The 23,251-nt window shown below is 39.3% G+C and overlaps 1 protein-coding gene across 5 annotated transcripts in view; it reads left to right on the top strand.

Annotated features, from left to right (window-relative positions):
* The window catches only part of septin8.L (septin 8 L homeolog), a 67,300-nt gene that overhangs the window by 18,511 nt on the left and 25,538 nt on the right, over positions 1–23,251 (top strand). For all 5 annotated transcript variants that reach the window (XM_018251060.2, XM_018251059.2, XM_018251061.2 and 2 more), the window contains 2 exon segments: positions 19,170–19,284; positions 20,994–21,189. In XM_018251060.2, the coding sequence (XP_018106549.1) occupies positions 19,170–19,284; positions 20,994–21,189 (311 nt within the window).

The following is a 23,251-nucleotide window of genomic DNA, read 5'->3' on the forward strand; positions in this document are numbered from 1 at the left end:
GATGCCTGGCAACATTGTACTGCCTTTTTAAGAGACCCCACCCAAAATTACCTAACATTACAATCTTTCCCACGACCTTTGGTTGTACAAAAGAACTTTCATCCAATCTAGAGGTATGGGATCCATTATCTGGAAACCCATTATCCAGAAAGCTCTGAATAACGGAATGGCCATCTCCCATAGACTCCATTTTATCCAAATAATGCAGATTTTTTTTTAAAATTATTTCCTTTTTCTCTGTAATAATAAAACAGTACCTTGTACTTGATTCCAACTAAGATATAATTAATCCTTATTGGAAGCAGAACCAGCCTATTGTTTATGCCTATGTTTAAATGATTTTCTAGTAGACTTAAGGTATGAAGATCCAATTTACGGAAAGATCCATTATCTGAAAAGCCCCAGGTCCCGAGCATTCTGGATAACAGGTCCTATACCTGTACTAGCATTAAGAGCTGAATCGTCCTATATGCAGGTAATTCTTTATCTCTGACAATTCAGCATTAATAATAGGTTTTTAGGGCACCTTCAAAGGTGCCTGATCAAAATTTTCAGTCCTGCCAGATCGATGAGATGACCGGTATCCAAGGCTTTTTACCGATATTGGTCGCCTTGTTGCCCACCACACATGTACAGATTGATAAATATTTGTGTGTGTATGGCCACCTTTACTCCAAAAGCTGATCGAGACTTTTGTTTTTAAAACGGGCAGATAATAGGTCCAAACCACTGAGACAAAACATTAAACATCAGGACCGCCTAATTGGAGTGTTATCTTTCCATGTGGAATGTTACCAGCTAGATAACCCAGCTAAAGTCATTTGTTGTTCTTCTGTGCTGGTCACCAAAGGCATTTTCCCACCATTATATCACAATGGAATTTTACAATGGCTACTTGTGGAAAACTGTACTGTATACACTCTTGTTGATAGGCGTGGAGGGAACCTTTCCTTGTACTTAAGTGGTATTTCCTAAGAACAGGGTAATACAGCTGAAAGCCTGGAGGCAGCGTGTCATGCTCAGGTTCTTATTTACTTATTTTAATGGCTGTCAAGTGTCTGTGAACATTATTTAAACAACTTTATGTGACTGTATTGTCATAGATGTATCTGGCCCACAAAGCTATATTTTCTAATCATTTCGTTCATGTAGGTTATACACAGAGTGCATGCCACTCTGCTCCTCAATGCCCTATGGTTGCTAGCGCTGAAAGGAATTATATTTACGGTTCTGGCTAATGTGCATGTTTGTATATTGTTGGTACTATATCTTTATCTAAGTGAATGTGAATACTAAATTGAGTTTGTGTCTGTTTAGATACCACAATGACTTGCATGAAAATTACTTGGATTTTTTGTGGTTAAACCAATGTCTATGTATTTACATGTCACTGCAACTTACCGCAATAACTCTTTCCTATAAGATAGAAACACTTGGCTTTGTGTATTCCAACTAAGTCCTTTGTCTGTTGAATTGATTTTTATTTTTCATTTTTAAGGGGGTATAAAGGGAAAATGAAAAAGAAAAGAGGACCATGGATTGTTAGACAAAGTTTTAGCTATGTAATGCATCGAATCCACTATTTTGGATTGGCCGAACACCCGAATCCTTCGCGAAAGATTCGGCCGCACCGGATCCTAATTTGCATATGCAAATTACGGGTGGGAAGAAATGTTTACTTCCTTGTTTTGTGACAAAAAGTCACGTGATTTCACTCCCACCCCTAATTTGTATATGCAAATTAGGGTTTGTATTTGGTTTAGCCAGGCAGAAGGATTCATCCGAATCCTGCTGAAAAAGCCCGACCCCGAATCGAATCCTGGATGGTGCATCCCTAGTAAAAGCCAGCATATACAGACAGATATAAGCTGCAGACAAATTAATTATTATTACCCAGTGTATGGGGCCCTCCGACAGGCTTCCCTATCGATATCTGTCGAATAGTCGGGGCAGTTGTCGGTCGGGGAGCGGGGTTAAAAATCCCCTCGGATCGAGGACCACATAGGTTTGTTCATGTGTTCATCGATATGATTGCCTGTATGCTCAACGGTGTTATCCTATGGTTGGGCCTTAGGGCCCATGATTGAATCAGCCCGATATTGCCCACCTCGAGGTGGGCATATTAGGGGTTTATCTCTACGTCATCAAGCTTTTTTACCTGTGCGCCATATTCAAATGTAAAAAGATTTGGGGAGCAACACAAGCATGAAAAAGTCCCTTTGGTGCGAAATAAGGGCGTTGATTGACTATTTGGTAGCCCCTTTGTGGACTGGCAGCCTACAAACAGGCTCTACTTGCATTATACTTAGATTTTTTGCAATAAAAACTTGCCTCGAAGCCAGGAATTTAAAAATAAGCTCCTGCTTTGAGGCCACTGGGAGCAACATCCAAGGGGTTGGGGAGCAACTTGTCGCTCACGAGCTACTGGTTGAGGACCACTGCTCTACGTGTATGGCCATTTTAATAGTTGATGTGCCCAGTGTTCGTACCTTGATTTATTGGTCTTTTGTAACTGGTGAGAAGCCTCTGCATCTGTATAGGAGATACAGTATAATAATCTAAAATTGCAGCTTTAAACCCAACATGTGCAGTCAAATAATAGAAAAGTAGAGGCATATTAACAAAGAGAACATAGGGATTTACCCCCACATACATTTTAAGCAGCAATGATACACTCTGATGTGACTTTGCAAGTTTCCAAGTAGCAAAACACACCTTTAATGTTATGGAAAATAGATTTAACCTTTGATTTAACTTTTCACCACTCAGTCATGTGCAATAACCAATTAAACTTACCTCAAGCATTGAAAATGATTGAAACCTACCAAACCCCCCTTCAAAAGGGTATAGCATACTTGGAAATTGGCAGCATGACCTGGGCATAGTTATGGCAGAGTGGGTATGGCCAAAAGACACTCGGTAGTTAACCGAACTGGGTTGGTGTCTCTACAGTTAGGGGCATATTTATTATGTGGGGTAAAAAAAAACAGCGGGATATTACACCACACATCAACAGGCTTCGGCGCTAAAAACTTATGCCAGGAGCAGTGCAAAATAACAGCGGCAAATTTGGCGTTTGCTTGGTGTAAAATAAAACACACTTTGATAATTCCATTGATTTTACACTGCTTTTTACATAAATTATTTTGCAAATTTTGTTTTACACAGCATAATAAATATGCTCCTTAGAGTATATTGCCTATGTGATTTATCCCCAGTCTACTGTTTCTTTATCATATGGGCAAATTAGTGATTTAAAAAACAATACATGTTCTTTAGGACATTTTCAAAACATTATAGCAATGTTCCAAAGCTGGGGCCACACAAGTCCATCTCCCCCCAAACCCAACGTGACCATTGCATCCAGTACTTGTAATGTGTGACAACTTGCAGCCTTTTTAACTCATGCCTTTCATCAACCTGCCAGGGAAGGTATAAAAGGTTAAAGAAACGTTGGAAGAGTGTTGCTTTCACAGCAGCTTATGCACTGTTATTGCTGTCTACAGTATACCCACCACCCATGCTAGCCTTCAACAGGAACCCATCTGTGCCATGACTAAATCACATGTGGATGGACTGAATGCACAGACCCAGTAGATCAGCCCTCGGGGCAGTCGTTACTGGAAGTAGGTTGATTTAAAGGAGAAGGAAAGGCTAAAATGAAGTAAGCTTTATCAGAAAGGTCTGTATAAATACACCAGTAAACCCTCAAAGTAATGCTACTCTGTCTGTCATCATTTGTTTCCTTCTATTGTGTACACATGGACTTCTGTATCAGACTTTCTTCTTTCAGATTAAACCACCAGGGCACAGGCTCAGTTTGCTCCTATCTCCCTCTTCCTATCTCTCCTTCCTCCTCTCCTCCCTGCTGTAATCTGAGCCCAGAGCTATGAGAGAGCAGGGAGAGACTCAAGCAGGAAGTGATGTCACACCAAACTAATATGGCAGTTGCTACCCTAAACAATCAGAGAGAGCTTCTAGGGCTGTTTACTCAGGTATGGTAAAGCATTCTGCATAATAAATATACAGTTATAGCTTGCACTATTGTGGCTAATCTATTGGCAATAAATTGCTTCAGTATCTTTCCTTCTCCTTTAAGACTGAGCATGAGCACACAAATTTAGGGCACAGACACACGTTCAGATTTGTGGAGATTAGTCGCCCGCCTTCCCACTGACTAGAATGAAAATCGCCGGCTGGATGACACTTTGAGCGTTTCATTTTCCGAAATTGCCCGAAGTTTCCTCGTAACTTCGGGAGACTTCAGAAAATGCATCACTCAGTGCCATCCCCCCGGCAATTTTCATTGTAGCCAGTGGGAGGCAGGGGAACGCAGTTTGGGGAGATTATTCGCCGCAAAGAAGAGAAGATTTGACGCCTGCCGACTAATCTTCACGAATTTGACTGTGTGTCTCTGCCCTTAGGGCCACTTTATCAATTCCAGCCATGAGGCATTTCATTCCATAAGGATGCAGTGATAATAGTGCTGGAGATATCAAGTATAACATGGACTAAATGAATGAAGCCTTTCCAGGAATATGTAGAGTCCCAGTTAAACATTTCTTATCATGTTTGTGGTGACCATGACTTTTTAACATTGCTTTCCCTACCACTGTTCTCCCTGACAGAACTCGGGACACTGATTAATGATCTGCAAAACATATACCCTGCCCCTTATCTAATCTGTTTCTCTCTGGGTGTGAATGCCCCATTGATTTTACTCCAGTATTACCCATTCATTGTTTCAGGATGCAGATAAGCAATGGTGGCACATTATTTGGTAGTGTTTAACTGGATTGTACCGAAATTGTGTACTAAAATATAACACAATATATAAATATAACACATCATCTCCAAATACGGAGTTGTTGAATGTATTTCTTCCCATAACTTATGGGAAGTTATTAACCTAACCTTAGTAACCTAGCTCATTCAGGGAGCTGTAGTTTGGCAGTAATCAAAATATTTGTGCTAAAAGGATGTGAGAAATTGGTAGGATTTTGAGGAAATGCTTAGACAGTTTACTGCTATAAACTGCTGGAGTTTAATGTGCATTAATTTATATAGGGCGAGCCCTTGAGGACCCGACTCCTCCCCTATGGATACAAAAATGCCATATGTTTTTGATTATTTAAAAATTGTTGCAGTTTCACATATTTCTATTTTTGGTGAGAAAAAAATGTGGTTTCCACTGTCCAGTGATTGAAGTCCTATATACACACAGCCTTTTCGGTTTGTTTCGACTGAATGCTAAGGCGTCAGAAAATTAATTTTGCTCTCAGGTTCTCGGACTGGGCCACGTAATTCTAATGCTAAACATGTTTAAAACATTTGTAACAAAATATGTATAGCTTTTTATACATTCAAATCGGATAAAGCGAGTTGTTCAAATTAGGACTTAATTTAGGGCTATGTAGAGAGTGATATTCTAAGACAATTTGCAACAGGTGTTTATATTATTTGTAGTTTTTGAATTATTTAGCTTTTTCTGTTCAACAGCTCTCCATTTTGGAATTTTTGCATCTATCTGGTTGAAAGGGTCCAAAATACCCTAACAACCAGGCTGTGGTTTTAATGAGGGACTGGGTTTTTTAATAGGGCAGGGACTGAATAGAAAGAGAAATAATAAAAAAATAAAATTGCAGCTTCGCAGAGCAATCGTTTATGGGTTGCCGGAGTTGGTGACCCCTATTAGAAAGCTGGAAAGAGTCAGAAGAAGACAGATAATTAAAAAAAAAAAAAAAAACAATTAAACCAAAAGACCAGTTAAAAAGCTGCTAATAACTGACCATTCTATAACATACCAAAAGTTAGCTTAAAGGTGAAATAACCATCACATTAAATGGGCTTTAACTGCCTAAATATCAAAACAAAGCCTACATGACAAATTGTGTCATGGGTTCTGAGTATACAACTCCAGATCTATAGCTATGGAAGGCAGATAACACTGCTTAGAGCAGGGGTGCCCAAAAGGTAGATCGGGGTTCTACCAGTAGACCTAGTGATCAGTAGATCTCAAGACACTGTCAACAAACAGCTTCTCTAAATCACCCTCCTACTTCATGCTTTTCATTCAGATTTTTATTATGTTAAGGTTACATTAGAAAAAGTTTTATATATATATATATATACACTTTCTCATAAATCAATATTTAAATAATATTTTCAATAGAACAGAACACACAATATTTTATGGATGTAGATCATAATGGGACAACATCACTAAAAGATCTTGCATTAGTAAAATATGGGCACCAGCTCTCTAGATCAAAGTAGGAAAGCAGTATCTCTTAACCAAGCATGTTTTATGGGCTGCTTAGACTTAATCTGGCCATACATTGGTAGAACTCTCCCTGATATGCTTGAGGTGAGCGATGTCCGGCTGATCCGATCGTTGGGCCCCAATGAGTACAATACGGGCGATCGAATAGAGGGCCACATCAACGAGCCCATGTGGTCCTTAATCTGACAGGATTTTTTAAACCAGGCTGATTGACTTCTGGCCGACTTTCGGTTGGGGAATCTTGTCGGAGGGCCCCATACACCGACCAATAAGCTGCTGATTTATATCTGCAAGTGTATGGGGTCTTTAGTAATGGGTAGAGAAAAACCAACCAAGACATTCTGACTTCTCCATGCAGCAACATAAACCCCAACAAACTTGGTGTTACATTGTGGACAACCAACCACCAATGTCACTCTCCAGCCACCACCATGCATAGTGTCACACTGTATCTGTCCTCTATAAATGCCTCTTACCACCCTATTCACTGCAAAAGATCATCACCCCTTATGGTCCCGACCCATGTGGAAAACCTTCAGTAACGTAAAGTCACAAGACCCTCTGAATCAATTAAAGAGGTTTGGAGGGTAAGCCATCTTCTATAATGTCTTGTGTTGTGACAAACGACTGACCGGTGTGAAATGTTTGCTGAAAATGACCACGAGACTCGACGCAGCCAGCACAGCACTTTAGTCATACCAGCAGTTCTTACAAGGGAGCAATCCTGCTGTCCATCCACACTTGTTGCCTTGCACCTTTTTACCAATCATGCTCCGGGAACGCCATTACAAAAGCAGCCAGAGAACAGAGGCAGTCATTAGAGGTGGAGTTGTTAGTAGCTGCTAAAACAATACATGTATATAGAATTTCTAGTCCGTCATACAGCCAGCAGAATCCTATATAGAGATGCTTTTTCATTTCTTGTCCTAGTGAGGGCCTGAGGCTCAGGGTGCTGATGTTCATGACTGACATTTAGATTATTTCTTTAATAAGTTTCAAACATAACTGGGGGCCACGCACTGCTAAGCAGGGTGCCAAAAAAACACACAGCCCCGTTTCCTCTGAATTCTTCAAATTCTAAAAATGTGTGCTGGGTTTTGGTTTCCATTACAATAAGCTTTGATCTGGTAACAAAGCATAGCAGTTTGACATCTTGTTGCAGGATCCAGCTACAAATGTAACGTGATAAAGTGAATAGCAGCGGGACTGGCACTGGGCTCAGGAATGTAACCTTTTCTGATTGCATGCCACTCACACAGCAGGACAGATGGACTTGTAAGATCTGTAGCGCATTGTTGTTCAACAGAGAGCAGCGCTAACCACTTCAAGGGTGGTCATGAAAGCCCGCTCGGCTGCCATGCATAAAAAAAACAAAGATTATCATTCTCTTCATTCCTGTATAGCACTGTTGAATATATCCAGCATACATAATTGATTTCAAATTTTAAAGTCAAATGCATTTCTATATTGACTTCCTGCTTAGTAGCTGCTCCTACAAACACCGGCATGTTGGAATCTTTAAAGAGGTAGGTCACCTTTGATTTAAATTAAGTAGAGAGCACTAATTTGAGATCATTTGCAATTGGTCTGCATGTGCTGGTAAGAACGGGCTTGGAGCTGTTGACAGGGAGGTAGAGTCCTGCGCGGGTCCATTTTTTGGAACCCGCATTTCTTACCCGCTACCCGACCCGCAAGTACCTTATCCGCAACCCGGTCCCACGACCCGCTGACCATCAAGAATCGGGAAGTGCTGTCATTGTAAACCGGAACTGACATCATCGGAAGTAGACGTGATCCGGAAAAAGGAGTAAAAATCACTATTGAGAAGACCCGCAGCCCGACCCGTGACCCGCGTCTATACCGCACCCGGAAGTTCTACCTGCAACCCGCAGGGTACCGCAGGTTTTTGAAGCTAACCTGTACCCGACCTGGAGGACTCTACAGGGAAGTGCCTGTAAATCTGGAGATGAATGCTTAGATTTGGTTGGTCATGCTGTTCTATTCTGTCCATGCTGCCTGTCGTTCTGGATATAACTTGAGGTTCAGTTTTAATAAACTGTTGAATCTGGGGCATGGCAGGGAATAGCCAAAGCTCCTTTAACTTCTGACACATCCAATAATTCAGGCATTTAGCCATCCCTCTGCATCACCAGATGTGCAGTATTATCTGTTGTTTATTCAAGTTGGATACCTTGAAGGGTACAATGCCAGGTTTTGGCCAGTATATGGTAACCTTCACTAACAGTTCTAGTTTTAAGGCAAACGTTTTGCTGAAAAAGTGCTACACTAATTAAAGGGATGTTCACCTTTAATTTAACTTTTAGCATGACTATTTGCAGTTGGTCTTCATTTTTTATTTATTTATTTTAATTTATTTATTGTTTTTTTTTAATTATTGAGCTTTTTTTCAGCAGCTTTCCAAATTGCCCTAGCAACTAGGCAATGGTTTTGAATATGATTGGAATATGATTAGGAGAGTGACTGAATAGAAAGATAAGTAATCAAAAAATGACAATAACAATGCAATTGTAGCCTTGCAGAGCACCATTTGAAAGCTTAAAGGGATACTGTCATGGGAAAACATGTTTTTTTTTCAAAATGCTTTAGTTGATAGTGCTGCTGCAGCAGAATTCTGCACTGAAATCTGTTTCTCAAAAGAGCACATATTTTTTTATATTTTATTTTGAAATCTGACATGGGTCTAGACTTATTGTCAGTTTCCCAGCTGCCCCCAGTCATGTAACTTGTGCACTGATAAACTTCAGTCACTCTTTACTGCTGTACTGCAAGTTGGAGTGATATCACCCACAACAAAACAATGGGAAGGTAACCAGATAACAGATCTAAGAACAGCAGTTAGTAAAATACAAGCCCCACTGCTTTGTTTAGAACTTTCTGCTATGGGATTCTGAGATTTGTAGTTCCGCAGTTTCCTGCACCGGAGAACACACTGGAGCACATACAGTTCTTTCTCATTGCATTTTGGCTTCTTTCTCACCAAGACAGCAATGACCTGGGTCAAAGATAGAGTCTTCCCAGCTGGAATAAATGCAGTATCATTCCTGCCGCACATTCCCATAACCTTTGCCTCGGCCTTCCTCTCGGTGCTCCAATCAGCCGACAGGGTGCTCATGGTTCTCCTCTTTAATCGCTGCTTTAATTAATGAGCAGGCGGGCAGAAATATGTCCAAACTCTGATGCAATTCAATATCTTACATTGTTCAGTAACATTACATGACAGAAACAGTACAAGAGTTTTCTATTTTTTTGGATTTTTTTTTATCCCTGGAATTTCCCTAATCTTCCCTCTGTATCAATGCTTATTTTTGGTAAAAGGGAGGATAGGAATTTACTATAAACAAACGGAAACAGCGTGGCCGGGCTCACATAAGTATGATAAACCTTTATGTATGAAAGCAAAAGCAGCACAGCCCAATGCCAGTTTTTCCAAGTCCCACTTCACTGCATAGGTGTTCCATAGATCCCCATGTGGAATGGCAAGGTTACCCATGAAACCTGAATGAATGAAACCTGGTCGGACATACGTATATCTCCCAACTGTCCCGTTTTCAGCGGGACAGTCCCAATGTTCACAGCTCAACCCCTCAGTCCCTCGTTTGTACCGAAAAATCCTGACTTTCTCTGCAGTGAACAGCCAGAAAAAGATACAACGTTTCTAACTTAATTGGCTTTTGGCAGAGAGCCCAGAACAGCCACAGCAGCTAAGATACTTTTGTAACAATTTTGAGATAAACAAATCAGTAATTGTAACAATTTAGATAAGGAGGTCCCTTGGGAAAAGTTAGACTCACAGCTTAAAGGGCAATTCACCTTCATTACCAAAACTGTAATAAGTAAAAAAACACAGAAATATGTTTCATAACGTGCCAAATTTTGTAAAATGGTAATGAGGGGGTGGAGCCACAAAAATGGGCATGGTCAAAAAAATTCTCTTCTCTTTTAATTTCCAAAATGTTGGGAGGTATGCATACGTATACCCAGTCATCCCAGTGAAATTGTATGGATGTTGGATTCAGAGCCACTATGCATGGTCCTGATTTCTAAAATCCTTAAAGGAATATCTGCCATTAAAGTCTCTTTGTGTGCTCTGAAAATTCAATTGTGTTGTACTGAAGTGATATAGATACACATTAATCCTGTCCCTGAGCCTAGCATATATATAATGCTGGTTATGTAGGAAAGCCTGTCTGAGAATATAGAGAAGAAGTGGATATAAGCCATACATGTAAAAAGGGTATATTTCCCTTTAACTAAAGCTATGAGCAGATTGCTGACTAAACATGGTTCATATCAAGTTTGTGCTGCTGAAGTGATTTATACCTTGATTGTTCTGTTTCTATGCAATGGCCCATGAATTCACGCTGAAGCTATTTGTTTATGCCTCATAGCTGTTACATGCTGAAACTGATTTAAAGGGGTAGTTTACACTTAAATGAAATAGTATGTTAAGCTAAACCATACAGACGGCTGAGTCGGCAGCTTATTGGCCTGTGTATGGTGCCAGCCGACCGCTCTGCCTGAGCAATATATGGCTTATAAACAGTTGTGTAACTACCTATACAGCACACCCCCCGAAACTGAAAGGGGGGCTAAAGGGGCTCAGACCTCAGGGTCCACTGTATGGTAGTTCTCTGTCACCAGTTGATTTACTATTTATGGCAGAGACACACGCTCTCTTCAGGTGACTTCAGGAAAAAGAAGAGCTGCAAGTGCCATCCCACTGGCGATTTTTCATTATAGCCGGTGGGAAGGTAGACGAAGGCAGTTCGGGGGGATGTTATCCCGAAGAAGAGGGGATTTGTTGCCGGGCTGAATCTGAGAGTGTCTCTGCCCTTAAACTCAGCGCTCGCTCATCGGTGTCCTGAGGTGGTTGGGTTTCAACAGGATCGCCAGGTCCTCCTCTGAAGATTTTTGCGGGGGGGGGGGCCTGATTAAGGTAAGCTACTGCCTAAAAATGTTTGGGCAGGTTTGACATTGCTATCTGATGGGGGGGGGCAGCATGTATGCTTCAGTGTGGTCCTTGTCCCGACTGCTTGCATAGCTCCAATTATGGTCTGGTTGTTGCCCCGAGGGCCAAACAATCAGATCAGTGTCCCATGTTACCCACCTCAAGGTGAAAGAAGGTCCCCAAATGATTATCACATGTATGGTCAGCTTCAGTGTGCACTATATGCTGCTAAATACAGTATTCCATGCCTCTTTCACTTGGCCAACTCCTAAACTTGCCCAAACCCAGTCTTCCATATCCCTTCTCCTTTTAGATTGTAAGCATGTTTGGGCAGAACCTTCTTTACCTCTTGTATCGGTTATTGGTTGTTTTTGTATGTAAATCTGTAAATTCCGTTTATGAACCATTTATTGTACAGCACTGCAGTATATGTTGTCACTTTATGAATACATGTTAATAATAATAATAATAATAATAATAATCTACCTTACAAAGAGGCGCTTCAGTGTAACTGTGTAGTTTGAGCTTGAGAATAAAACTATAGGTACTATAGGTCCCAGTTTTTAGCGGGACAGTCCCACTTTTGACAGCTCAACCCGCAGTCCCGGATTTGTAGTGACATTTCCCCAGTTTCTCTTTGATCTGCTGCAATGAACAGCCAGAAAAAAAGATACAAAGTTTCTAACTCAATTGGCTCTTGGCAGAGCGCCCAGAATACATACACAAGATACTTTTGTAACAGTTTTAGATGAGATAACAAGGAAGACTCACAGCTTAAAGGGCAATTCACCTTCTATAGCAAAACTGTAACATATAAAAACCATAGAAATGTGTTTAAACTTTCATAACCCTACCAAATGTTGTAAAATGTACATGGTAATTAGGAGGTGTGCCTTAAAAATGGGCTGTGCTCCTCACGCCAAATCTTTTTGTCCCTCTTTCTGTTTCCAAAATGTTGGGAGGTGTGGTTTATACTGTCCCTTTAAGCTTCATTGCGGCTTAGTCTCTGTGTAATGTCATTGGCTTATTTAGTGTGGGATATAACCTGCTGACAGATTTACATCAATGGGTTCAGTAAATAGACTTTTAATAAAACTCTTGGCTGAATTGCTCGGCACAGCCCTGGGAAGCATGAGTGTTCCAACGCATGGATGAGCTTTGTTGACACCTACAAATACAGGGTTTGCGCTTACAACTACGAGCAGGTAGATACAGCACAAACCCAATAATATGTAATATATAATATGTAATGTTGTGACTGCTTATGTTCAGCCACTTTCCCAAGCATAGTGCCTGAGACCGCTGAGAGCTCAGTGTCTAAACCACTGCAGTTGACAAAAATCTACGGGTACAAAGGCATAGAATTCCTGCAATAGGCACTGAAATAACCATTGTTTGTCAGGGACTTTATGAATAGCAGAACGCTGTGCATTGTCCCAGTTTTGCATTGCATTTTGTGTAACGTATGGAGCACAACTTCCCCAGATAACGTCTTTTCCTGTAAGAGGGCAGGTCGCTATCCGAATGTTTGGCGGGTACACCCTGGAATTAGAAGAATGCTGTAGTCAAGTCCGACACATTCTCGTCAAAAACAAACAAAAAAAAGTCACATCTTTCCACTATGCTGTTCTCAAGTCATCAATAGAACTTAAACAATATTCAAGTGTGTGTTTAACAAATGTCGAAAATGTATTTTACTGGTGTGAGTGGAATCTGAACGCCTTGGATACGCTCTAGCGCTTTGTTGACAGTTGAGGGAAATGCTTGCTAGCAAATAGTATGGTTTAACATTTCTCAGCCTCGGTAATGTCCCGTTTTCAGAACAAAATAATATTAATGGGGTTGTTCACCTTTAAGTTACCTTATAGTATGACGTAGAGAGTGATATTCTTAGACCATTTGCAATTGGTTTTCGTTCTTTTATTATTTGTGGTTTTTAAGTTATTTCGATTTGTATTCAGCAGCTCTCCAGTTGGCAATTTCAGAAATCTGGTAGTTGGGGTCCATATTTCTCTAGCAACCGTGCACTGATTTGAATAAGAGACTGGAATATGAATAGAAGAGGAACTGAATAGAAAGATGAGTAATAAAAAGTAGCAATAACAAAACATTTGGAGCAGCACAGAGCATTCATTTTTAGATGGGGTCAGTGACCCCCCATTTGAAAGCTGGAAAGCGTCAAAAGTCAAATACTGTAAAAACTGCAATATATACCACCCCTTTAAATGGATCATTCCCTAGATTTGTGTTTTATGGTTGAGCACAAGGGATTAACAATGATACATATCATTGATGGTGCAGGTATAGGATCCATTATCTGGAAACCCGTTCTCCAGAAAGCTCCGAATTATGGGAAGGCCATCTCCCATAGACTCTATTTAAACCGAATAAATAAAATTTTTAAAAACAATTTATTTTTTCTCTGTAATAATAAAACATTACCTTGTACTTGATCCCAACTAAGAATAATATAACTAATACTAGTAGATCAATATGTTGGCTTTTTCAAAGCCAGGAAAAAACAGCCTATTGGGTTTATTTAATGTTTACATGATTTTCTAGAAGATTTAAGGTATGAAAATCCAAATTACAGAAAGATCACTTATCCAGAAAACCCCAGGTCCAGAGTATTCTGGATAACAGGTCCCATACTTGTGCCATTCTTGCTCAGTCAAAGAGCTTTTGGCATTTTGGTATATTTGTAGTGGTTAAAAGTGAATGTCTAGTAATGGTGGAGAGGGGCACTTCATTGTTAAGTGTTGTGTCTTCCTGTTTCCAACAATAAACTCAGCAGAAGGGAAGAGCTTTATCGCCCACTTGCATATTTTTTGTTTTCTTCATGTATCATGACAACCAGAAAAACAAACTGACGTCTTTCAACTGCTACCAACATCCTTGCAACCATTATTCACATTACCGTGGCTGCCAGGCTGGCGGTTTTCCAGCCCAATTGGGCTTCTAATCTAAAGTCCAGGCGGGTTTTGAAAGTACAAACTAGCCGAGGTACGGATTTGGGGTACTTTTTGGGCCTGTGGCTGGTTTGTACTTTGGAAACCAGCCAAAGTTTTTTGTTGCCCTAATGTGCCAAGCCTGTATCTCCCAATGCGTTTTGGGTAATGTAGTTTTTGTTTAACAATTTGCCGACTGCCAAGTTTAATGTAAGTTTAATGTAAGACTACAATACCCAGCATGCATTGGGACTAAGCTCTGTAGAAATCGGGAGTTACCAGATTTTGGGCTCTGTACCTCAATCTCACGTCCCTCACGTTTCAGACAATTTTGGGGCAAAAATCTCTTCTCAAATTTTAGACAATTTTCTACAATCTGTTGGCCACCAAAATGGCCCCTATACCTCCTGGGCCCCCCTCTGTAGTTACGACCCTAGTGATGGGCGAATCTGTCCCATTGTTTACTTCATTGAAAAATTTGCAAATAACGGAAAATTTGAAAACGGCGTATTTTCACATATATTAATTACAATTTTTTTTTAGACTTTTTTTCCACTGCACATATTGTGCTATTTTTGGGCTACTTTTGAAGTGACTCTTGCCTAGTTTTGGGCTGGTTTTGAAAATTAGACCTGGCAACCCTGCACATAAACATTTCATGACCTGACACCGTGGGTCAGTGGAAGACCAGATCAAAGCCGAGAATATTTGTTTTTCCTATTCACATAAAGGTGGCCGTAGACGCAAAGATCCGCTCGTTTGGCGACATCGCCAAACGAGCCGATCTTTCCTCGATATGCCACTAACGGGCATATATCGGGGGTAATCTGATTACGATGAGAGAGTAATGGGCTCCGACGGGACGGTCGAGACAAAATCAAACCTGTCCGATCGACCAAACGACCACCGGACGGTCGTCGGGACTCTCCACAAATGGTCCGAAAATCGTATGAATCCTCGATCCGTACGATAGGATCTTTGCGTCTATGGCCACCTTAAGAACACACTCTGCCCTATGTTTTCCCTGTGTGCTGATGCCCATAAGGCTGCAAAAGATTCTGCTTCAGTAATTCGTCTAAATTGATTTGTTTATCTGTCTGACTGTTTTTATTCTCTGCATCTCTGCTTCTGACTCCTGAAAAAAATTGCAGCAGAAGCCAGCTAATTAAGTCCAGTCAAGGACTGTCTTCGGCTATTTTGTTTTAAGAGTCAGAACCAGAGAACAGAAAGAGATGAACAATACTTTCGATTGCGAAGTAATTTACAAATAACGTTCAAAGCAATGAACATATTTTTGGAGACACTATGCCCTTGTCCCCATCACATCATTTCCTTATGGTCTTTTGTTTTCCTTTGGAAGCGGAATATTATTATTGGCATGCGATGAAATGGATGGCTCCCGATAGGGGGTCTCTGCAGGACTCTAACCACAGACAGAAAGCACAGCAAGTCATTTAAAATGTTTCTTTGACAGAATCCTGATATGAGAGTGAGGCAGAGGATTCTGGAACGTTATATGACTATATTGGTGAACCAATGTGAAAAATAATTTGTTTCCTTTAGCAAGGATTCTATATTTACTCTAAAGCTCACCTTGAAGTGGCCGATATCAGGCTCATTGTGGGCCCTAGGTAGGACCCAACGAGGAGAATATGGGCGGTCGGATTAAGGACCACATCAATGACCCAATGCATTCCTCGATCCGTCTGGATCAGTAGGTTGGGCAGCACATCAGGAGGCTACCATAGATGGGCCAATAGGCTGCCAGTCTGTGACCCCAATAAATTGGTATTTGCAACTGTAGCCTGGAAAATGGCAGAATAGGAACGCTTATCTAAAAAAATAATAATAAAATATAAATAAGACAATTGTATAAAACCAGAGTAACCGGGAAACATTTTCATTTTCTGGCATTATAAGCCCTTGCAGTGAATTGCTGAAATAGCTATTTGGAGTGCTAAGTGGAAATTGCCATTACTATTATATTTATTTTCATTTTAAAAGAATGTGTTCCTATCTCTAATGATTCATTTATGCAGCTTGAAGGCCAGAAACCGCCAGCTTTTAGCTATGACTTTGTCTTCTTTTTGCTGCTCGTTTAGGAACGTCAAGTTTTTTTGCTATGGCTACAGTATGTTGCTAAGGGCTCAAGCCTTTTATATTTAGCAGCGCTTGTACAAAACGTGTGATTTAGCAGCTTGACCACAACTGTGGTTTTCCCGAAAAACTTGCCACTTGCTATTGAAAGTAGTTAGTCACAGCAGGAAGAAGCAGCATGGCCGTCTATGCAACAGTTGCACCTAAAATATCCTGCAGCAAATAAGAGGTGCCGCACGTCTGTTGCACTGCCATTGTGCTGTTTTCATAAATACGTTGCTATGCTTTTAGAATTTTGTTGTTTAATTGTATATTCCATATAATTTATGTACCATAGTCCGATTCTGAAATATTGCTTTACGTTCTTTAAAAAAAAGCGACAATGATAAAAATGAATACTATTGGGTTTATTTAATGTTTAAATAATTCTTGTATCAGAGGGATTGGCAGTAACGCAAGTAGCGGACAAAATGCTTCAAAACCAGCTCCAATTTACTTGTTAGACAGCAGTGAGGTGCACTTGCTTGCAGGGGATTGTGAACTGAATAGGGTTCATTTTCCAGCACTGGTGGAATTCCGCATTAATAAGCTTTTCAGAAGTTTTGTGGCCATGCTGTGTTTGTCTTTCTTTTCCTGCACATTTCATGAGCAAAGCGTTGAACTAAGCTATTTTGAGATGAATAACATAGCAGGGAAGGAAAAATAATTTCACCTTATGGCAAGAGCACATGATTTTGCCTTTATAGCTGATTAATGTATATATTATTTAAGGGAATAGGAAAAAAAATCAAAATAATTTTGTTCAGCACATCCTTGCAATAACAAGTATTCTGCTCTGCATTTCTTGGTCTGCAAAAAGGGGGACCGATTTGGCACGTTTTCCCCATCCAGACTGACCTGATCCAATCTTCCCAATTTGGCTCAACTCATAGGGCGTTATTTACCAAAATCCGAATTTATGAAATCTTTTTTTATCAAACAAAGTTCGACCAAACTCCTATCCACGATTTTGGCTTATTTATCATTAAAATAACTTAATTTGAATTGGGGGGAAAACTCGATAAAACGATCAAAAACCCGATTCACACAATTTTTTTCGGGTTATTGCCCAAAACCCTGAATTTTTTTTGGATTATGGAGCTAAAGCCAACACAAACCACGATATCTTCATATTGGTATAGAGACATCTGCCATTGACTTATCCATGGCCTTAAAGGTGGCCATAGACGCAAAGATCCGCTCGTTTGGCAACATCGCCAAACGAGCGGATCTTTCCCCGATATGCCATTAACAAGCATGGCTATATCAGGGGTAATCTGAACGTTCAGCTGTACGGCCGAACAATTCGATTACGATGCGCAATGGGCTCCAGCGGGATCAAAATCAAACCTGTCCGATCGACCAAACGACCGATCTTCGCCGGACTAAAGATGTCGGCACTCGCCACACACGATCCGAAAATCGTATACGAATCCTCGATTCGTACGTTAGGATCTGTGTGTCTATGGCCACCTTTACAGGTGGCCACCTTTTGGCGGATTTTCAGATTGGGCTTTTTGCAGAATCTGGGTATAATAAATCCTTTCCATGAAAAATTTAAATTTTTGCCCCAAAAGGCCCAGACAGAAAAAAAAATTGAGTTTTAGTAAATAACCCCCTCAATGTGTGTGACTTATACTTTACAATTGCATTTCCATGTAGTTTAAGCAGTTCTTTGATTAAGATATTTTAGACTGATCCCCAAGAGGCCACATTCAGCCTGAATGATCAGAACAGCTGCAAGTGAAGCCTGCCCAGTTTACAAAGAGATCAATATCCATAGTACATACATATCCATCAGGATCCTCCGTATACTATACATGATGTATCATGTATGGATTTCATATGTGTATGTTAAAAATTACTTTTTTAGGTGAATTTTTAGGGTTACTTGCAGTTTTAGTTCTATAACCCTTGTAGGGCCATGGGTTGGTCATCCCAGAATCCCCTCTAGCAGGCCTTCCTTGCAGAAGCTCTGACTTTTTATCCTACTCACTAGCATGAACCATGGATGATTCTGGTTGCTTTTGTCTGTGCATAAAGTCATTCTCTGGATTCTCTGGATTTTTTATGGCCTTGCCTATTTCTGAGGTTTGAGTTCTATCCCTTTTTCGGCAAGGGACACACGGGCTGTATCTACTTTTGAGAAAAGCAGATCATCCTCCCCTCCACCCCTCCCTGTGCTTAGATCACCATCAAGATTACATTTTTCATGGTAATGCCGTGTGTAATTGTCAGTATGTCTGGAATGTGCTATATCAAAACAACACAAGACCTGGGCCTGGTTCTTGTAAGGGTAGAACATGCAACTGCCAATGTTTAACTGCTTAGCTTAGCAATATGGCAGCCAATCTGTAAAAGGCTTAATTATTATTTAGCAAAAATGTCCTGTGAACTGTTGGTTATAAAAAGTCACATTTTTATTAAATTAACATATTAAAAATAGCACATACTGACGCCGTATGACCCACCTTACGTGTTTTGTATCCTCTGGTACTTAATCATAGGTGTTGAAATGCATAAGGTGGGTCATATGGGGTCAGAATGTACTATTTTTAATATGTTAATTTAATAAAAATGTGATTTTTTATAACCAACAGTTCACGGGCAGTTTTGCTAAATAATAATTGAGGGTGCCCTGGGGACTGGGGCAAAATCCTGGAACTTTGTTGCCTGGTATGGTCTGGCAACTCAGACCCCCCTCTCTGTAAAAGGCTTGCCTAGGTTGTTGTTTTTGTTTTGTTTATTTTTTAATTTGCTTTAAAACCAAATGTGTTTTTAAATGTGGAGAATATTCTCAGTTACATATATTATATTTGTTACTCTTTTGCAGAATGAAGAGAAGCGAAGCCTTGCGATGAGTGGCCATGTGGGATTCGATAGCCTTCCGGACCAGCTTGTTAGTAAATCTGTCACACAAGGTTTCTGCTTCAACATTCTCTGTGTGGGTAAGTTGTGTTCTGTAATAGCTATAGTTGCTATGCAGCGCTCTTGCAGTTTGAGTTTTAAGTCTTTATTAGGAAAAATTTTATTTATTTAAAGCTTATTTCCTTTAAATCTGCCGCAGACCTTTGTGCAAAGTGTATAACAAAGTTAAAAAAGCAAAACAAACAAAATTTGCAATGTTAAAGGAAAAATAAACCCTCAGAATTATTTCCTTTGCCTATATATATGTGTGTGTGTGTGTGTGTGTGTGTGTGTATATATATATATATATATATATATATATATATATATATATATATATATATATATATATATATATATATATATATATATATTGTAAATTGCTAATCCCACAAGAGCGTGGAGAAGTCACATGCTGGGCATATTTACTATTGGTCGAATATCGAGGGTTAATTTAATAACCCTCGATATTCGATAGTCGAAGTAAAATCCTTCGACATCGAAGTCGAAGGATTTACCGCATTTCCTGCGATCGCACGATCAAAGGAAAAATCGTTTGATCGAACGATTAAATCCTTCGAATCGAACGATTCGAAGGATTTTAATCCATCGATCGAGCGATTTTCCTTCTATCCAAAAAAGCTAGGAAAGCCTATGGGGACCTTCCCCATAGGCTATCATTGATGCTTGGTAGGTTTTAGGTGGCGAAGTAGGTGGTCAAAGTTTTTTTAAAGAGACAGTACTTCGACTATCGAATGGTCAAATAGTTGAACGATTTTTAGTTCGAAACGTTCGATTCAAAGTCGTGGTCGAAGTAGCCAAAAATATACTTCGAAATTCGAAGTATTTTTTATTCTAATCCTTCACTCGAGCTAAGTAAATGTGCCTCGCTGTGTTTTATTGTTTGAAGAATACACCATTGCACCTTATTTTAATTCATTTTACCTTTTGAAGAAAGCACTACAAGCACCTTGTTTGACTTAATTATAATTTTATTTTCGAGATAGCACTTTATAAAAATCACTATAGCACTTCAGAACACATAAGAAAAACCTGTTCCTAGACTTTCTATGGTTCAAGACACACACAGATTTGTGTTGCAACACCCTGACTGCACTGAATATTAACAATTCTGCACTAGGTTTTTTTTCCCCCATTGCCTGTGGCGCTGATCCATAATTTTATCTTGACTTTGTCCAAAGTAAAGGGAAATAAATCAAATTCAGTGTATACCAAATGCTTGTTCCATTTATTTTAAATTACAATGTTGGTAGCTTAATTAAAACATTTATTAATAACCTGCTACGTTAAATAATAACTGCTGTCCTACTTCTCATTAAAAAAAGGGGTACTTTTGTTCCATTTGTCTGTAAAGAATGCCTTAAATGAAGCAAGCAAAGTTGCAGCTCCCTCTCATATATATGTATAAATGTGCAGAGAGAAAATGTTCTGTGCCTATGCAAATAGTTATCCAGTATATGTACTCAAAACTTTGCTGTCAAATGGAAAACATCATTTCCATGATATGCAATGAATGGAATGTTTATGTACCTTCACCTGTGAAAGTGGTTGGGAAGGTGAAAATATCTGTATGTGTTTTTTCATGTAATATTATTGGGAGTAGCGTATGCAGTAGTAATCATAGCAAGAAGCTATTCTGCCATGAAACAGGTACATGCTTGTATCAACTGAGCTGCACAAATCCGACTCCTTTATACGACCTTGCTACTAAACCTTGTTTGTCTCATAGGTGAAACCGGCATTGGAAAGTCCACGCTAATGAACACTTTGTTTAATACAACATTCGAGACAGAAGAGGCCAGTCATTATGAGAATGGCGTTTGCTTGCGACCACGTACATATGACCTACAAGAGAGCAACGTGCATCTAAAGCTGACAATAGTCGATACTGTTGGATTTGGGGATCAGATCAACAAAGATGACAGGCAAGCATCATGACTGATTCACCAGACTTTTAATTCCTGCGTTCCTACTTTCTATTAATGTACCGATTAGGAGTGTGTTCAGTTATATAGATCCAGGTTAACCAACTAGAACAAAGGTTTGGCAGCTGCCTAGAGTTACTCGTGCACTTACTTCACCTAATGTGTAGTGCTGGTTCATGCCAGCAGTTTTGTTTGTGCTTGTAATGCATTAAAAATATATTTAGCAAAATGCTCCACTAGCAGAACTCTGAATAGACTAATAATGAAAATATAAGGTTATTAGGAGTTCCATGACCATATAAAGGCTTGTAGCCAGGGTCCAAATACTTTTATATATGTAGGTCATGGAACTCTTCAGGTGAGTTGTCATTATTCTATATACAGGTATAGGATCCTGAAAGTACCAAATTACAGGAAGGTTGCTTCCCATAGACTCCAATTTAATCAAATAATAAGTCTTTACTGAAGTACATGCTTTTTATATATGTCTATTTTTCACAGTATGTCACTGTATATGCTAAGTGCCGCACTCACAGGTCTTGTTAAGTTATACAAAAGTAGTTTTATTATCAATGTTTCAGCTCCTCCACTCAGTTTAAATTTGGCAGCAAACAAACGATGCAGAATTACCAGCACCCAGGCACGTGAACGTTTTTTCTGTGTGCACCAAACAGGACTATTTGTATATATATATATATATATATATATATATATAATACACAAAAGCCACGAATATCTTGTAAATTATATCCTTATAAACGGTGAGTTCTGATGTCATCAGTTATAAACAGTGAGTTCTGATGTCATTTCTGACACATGACTCTGAAGACTTGTGTATTATAATAAATGAAGTACCCCCAGTTGTAAAATATGAGGATATTAGAAGTTACCTCGGAGTTCCATGACCTTCGGCCTCGTGTTTTTATATGGTCATGAAACTCCTCAGTAACTTATAAAATCCTTTTATTTTACAAGAGGGGGTACTTTATTCACTATATAAAACATCAAAATTAGCCGGCACTCACGTTACAAAAAAAAAAAAAAAATCTTAAGTGCCTGGGTGCAGTCATAAAATATAGAATTATCGAACAATATCCGCACTCTCAGGTCTTAAAAAGTGAAAAGGTTATTTATTGAAAAGAACTGAGAACTGAGAGTGCGGACATTGTTATTCGATTTTATTTAGATATATATATATATATATATATATATATATTCCATCGAAAAGCCGGCACTCACGATAAAAAAGTTTCAATTGCTTGGGTGCAGTATCTTCAATTATAAATCTATAGAATACAAATAGGATCCGCACTCCCAGGTCTTATAAATATTATGAAAGTTTTATTAAAAAGGAGTCTGACCTTTTTCATAATATATATACACATATACACACAAGAACGTTAAAGAGCTATTTGCAGCTTCACTGACCATTCAGGGGGAAGGCAATAACCCTTTAAAGGGGTGGTTCACCTTTAAAGTAACTTGCATTATGTTATAGAACTACCAATTCTAAGCAACTTTTCAATTGGTTTTCATTATTTATTTTTTATAGTTATTTGGCTCTTTTTCTTCTGATTCTTTGCAGCTTTCAAATGGGTATCGCTGTCCCCTTCTAAAATAACAAATGCTCTGTAAGGCTACAAATGTATTGCTACTTTTTATTACTGATCCTTCTATTCAGACTCTCTCCTATTCATATTCCAGTCTCTTATTTTATATCAATGCATGGTTGCTAGAGTAATTTGGACCCCAGTTACCAGATTGGTTAAGATGCAAATTCAAGAACTGCTGACTAAAAAGCTAAATAGCTCAAACACCTTCAGCAATAAAAAATGAAAACCAATTGCAAATTGTCTCAGAATATCACTCTCTATGATACTAAATGTTATCGCAAAGGTGAACAACCCCTTTAATGTTCTTGTCTTGACCATAGCTGTATATTCAAGACGAAAAAGAAAAAATAGAGGGCACACTGCCTCATAAAGTAAAAACCAATGTTTATTATAACATTTAAAAAAAACAGTTGGCTGCTGTGGATGGACGCCTAACACGTTTCAAAAAC

This window comes from Xenopus laevis, chromosome 3L (genome assembly GCF_017654675.1).
Source record: "Xenopus laevis strain J_2021 chromosome 3L, Xenopus_laevis_v10.1, whole genome shotgun sequence".
Taxonomy (NCBI): domain Eukaryota; kingdom Metazoa; phylum Chordata; class Amphibia; order Anura; family Pipidae; genus Xenopus; species Xenopus laevis.